The following is a 3,249-nucleotide window of genomic DNA, read 5'->3' on the forward strand; positions in this document are numbered from 1 at the left end:
AGTGGGGGGCCAGAGGTCACTGAGAGGTCAGGGGTGAGCGGGGTCGTTGGGGTCATTGGGGTCTGGGGTGGTCATTGGGGTCACGGAGGGGTGGGGGGATCGGGGTCATCGAGGGGTCAGGGGTCATCAAGTGGCCACAGGGTCATTGGGGTCAAGGGGTCACCGAGGGGTCAGCAGCCATTGGGGTCATTGAGGGGTCAGGGGTCACCAGGAGGTCACCGGGGGCTGGGGGGTCACTGGAAGGTCGGGGGTCACTGAGGGGTCTGGGGTGGTCACAGGGGTCACCTTGGGGGACATGGGGTCACGGTTTCCATGGTGACGGGCAGCACAGGACCGCAGTAACCACGGCAACGGGCGGAGCGGGGCCCCGGTTATCATGGCAACGGGCAATTCCAGGTTACCATGGCAACGGGTTATTCCAGGTGCAGGTTACCATGGCAACGGGTTATCCAGGACATCACTTACCTGGTTACCATGGCAACGGGCTATTGCAGATCCAGGTTACCCGGTTACCATGGTAACAGGTTATCGAGGACATTACTTACCTGGTTACCATGGCAACGGGTGATTCAGGACCCAGGCTGCCTGGTTGCCATGGCAAGGGGTCATCACCTGGGTCACTGGGTTACCATGGCAACGGGCAGCACAGGGCCACGGTTGCCATGGTGATGGGCAGTGGAGCATCATGGTTCCCATGGCAACGGGCACATGGGGATCACAGGAACCACGGGGGGGGTCACGGTAGCCATGGCAAACAAAAAAGGGGATGTGCGGGCCAGGGTAACCATGGCAACAGGGATGCAACGGAACACTGTAACCATGACAACAGGTTGGGGGGGGACCACAGTAGCCACGGCAATGGGGATGCCAGTGATGCGGTAACCATGGCAACAGGGATGTGCTGGACCACTGTAATCGTGGCAACAGGAGTGTAAGGACCACACATGGTAACTATGGCAACCGGCCTCTGATGGGGTAACCAAGGTAACGAGGATGTGCTGGACCCCAGTAACCATAGCAACAGGCACAGCTACAGCAACCACGGTAACCATGGCAACAAGGACGTGCTGGGCCACAGTAACCATGGCAACAGACACATAGGGACAATCGTAACCATGGCAACGGGCAGGACCATGGTGACTCTGGCAAGAGATGTGACAGGACTGGGGTAACCATGGCAACGGGGATGTGCTGGACCCTGGTAACCATGGCAATGGGGCATGGGGACATCAGTAACCACAGCAACGGCTGGAGGAGGGGCCACAGTAACCATGGCGACGGGCGGATGCTTTGGTAACCATCAGGCCAGGTGATTTGGTACCCCGGTAACCATGGCAACGGCTGTGCAGGGAGCTTGGTAACCATGGCAACAGGCGGTGAGTACCACGGCAATCATGGCAACAGGTTTGTGATGGGGTAACCATGGCAACGACTGCCCAGGGTACCACAGTAACCATGGCAACGGTTGATGGGAGACCACAGTAACCACGGCAACAGTCATGAGGGGACCATGGTAGCCATGGCAACGGGTGGTGGTGGGCGGGGGGGGGGAACATGGTAACCATGGCAACGGGCGTATGGGTACCACAATAACCACAGCGACAGGTAGTTGGAACCCCGGTAACCATGGCAACAGGCACATCCTGACCACAGCAATAGGTGTATGGGGGGACCATGGTAACCATGGCAACGGGGCTGGGATGTGTGACCAGGGCTCCAGGTGATTGGGGAACCCCTGTAACCATGGCAACGGCAGCCTGGGTACCACAGTAACCATGGCAACGGGTGATGTGGGACCATGGTAACTGCGGCAATGGGGGTGTGGGGGGTGTGGGGACCACGGTAACCATGGCAACGGGTGTATTGGGACCACAGTTACCATGGCAACGGGTGTGCGATGGAGTAACTGTGGCAATGGTTGAAAGGGAACCACAGTAACCACGGCAACGGGTGATGGAGGACCACGGTATCCGTGGCAACGGGTGCATGGGTACCACAACAACCATAGCAAGGGGTAGTTGGAACCACGGTAACCATGGCAACAGGTGTGTGATGGGGTAACCATGGCAATGGGCACGTGGGAACCACGGTAACCATGGCAACAGGAGCTGGGCTGTGTGACCATGGCTGCAGGTGATTGGGAACCCCGGTAACCATGGCAACGGCTGCCTGGGTACCCTGGTAACCGCAGCAATGGGTGTGCGGGGACCTTGGTAACCATGGCAACATGCAGTGGGTACCACGGCAATCATGGCAATGGGTTTGTGATGGTGTAACCATGGCAACGGCTCTCTGGGTACCACAGTAACCACGGCAATGGGTGGTTTGGGCCACGGTAACCACGGCAACCTGTTCATGCTGGCGTAACCACGGCAACGGGGGAAGGGAACCACAGTAACCATGGAAACGGGGTGTGGGTACCGCAGTAACCATGGCAACTGGTGTGGATGGGGTAACCATGGCAACGGTTACCCACAGCAACCAAGACAATGGGGGTGTGGGGACGAGTTACCATGGCAACAGGTGAATGGTGACCACGGCAACAGGGGCGTGATGGGGTAACCATGGCAACGGGGATGTGGGGGACCACGGTAACCATGGCAATGGCTGCCTCAGTACCACTACCACGGCAAGGGTGTGTGATAGGGTAACCATAGCAACGGGGATGTGGGGGACCATGGTAGCCATGGCAACAAGTGACCACAGAAACCATGGCAACAGGTGATGGGGGGCAATGGTTACCATGGCAACGGGTGTGTGGGTACCACAGTAACCATGGCAAGGGGTGTATTGGGACCATGGTAACCATGGCAACCGGTGATGGTGATCATGGTAACCATGGCAACAGGCTTGTGAGGACCATGGTAACCATGGCAACCGATGATGGCGGGGGCAGGCAACACAGTGACCACGGCAATGGCTGCCTGGGTACCCTTGTAACCATGGCAACGGGTGTGTGATGTGGCGACCACAGCAACGGGGGGTGTGGGTACCACAGCAACCATGGCAATGGGTGTGTGATGGGGTAACCATGGCAACAGGGATGTGGGTACCACAGCAACCATGGCAACGGGTGATGGAGGATCACGGTAACCGCGGCAACGGGGATGTGGGTACCACAGCAACCATGGCAACGGGTGATGGAGGATCACGGTAACCGCGGCAACGGGGATGTGGGTACCACAGCAGCCATGGCAAATGGTGACGGAGGATCACGGTAACCATGGCAACGGGGACACCCCGGGCGCC

General features: G+C 58.6%; 1 protein-coding gene across 1 annotated transcript in view; it reads right to left on the bottom strand.

Moving 5' to 3' along the window:
- LOC103621685 (ras/Rap GTPase-activating protein SynGAP-like) overlaps positions 1–3,217 on the bottom strand; it is a 14,999-nt gene extending 11,782 nt beyond the window's left edge. The window contains 1 exon segment of the mRNA XM_017743169.1: positions 286–3,217. Coding sequence (XP_017598658.1) covers positions 286–378 — 93 coding nt within the window. The 5' untranslated portion in view covers positions 379–3,217.
- Between the last annotated feature and the right edge of the window lie 32 nt (positions 3,218–3,249).

The sequence above is a fragment of the Corvus brachyrhynchos genome, unplaced genomic scaffold, assembly GCF_000691975.1.
Source record: "Corvus brachyrhynchos isolate BGI_N302 unplaced genomic scaffold, ASM69197v1 scaffold579, whole genome shotgun sequence".
Lineage (NCBI taxonomy): Eukaryota > Metazoa > Chordata > Aves > Passeriformes > Corvidae > Corvus > Corvus brachyrhynchos.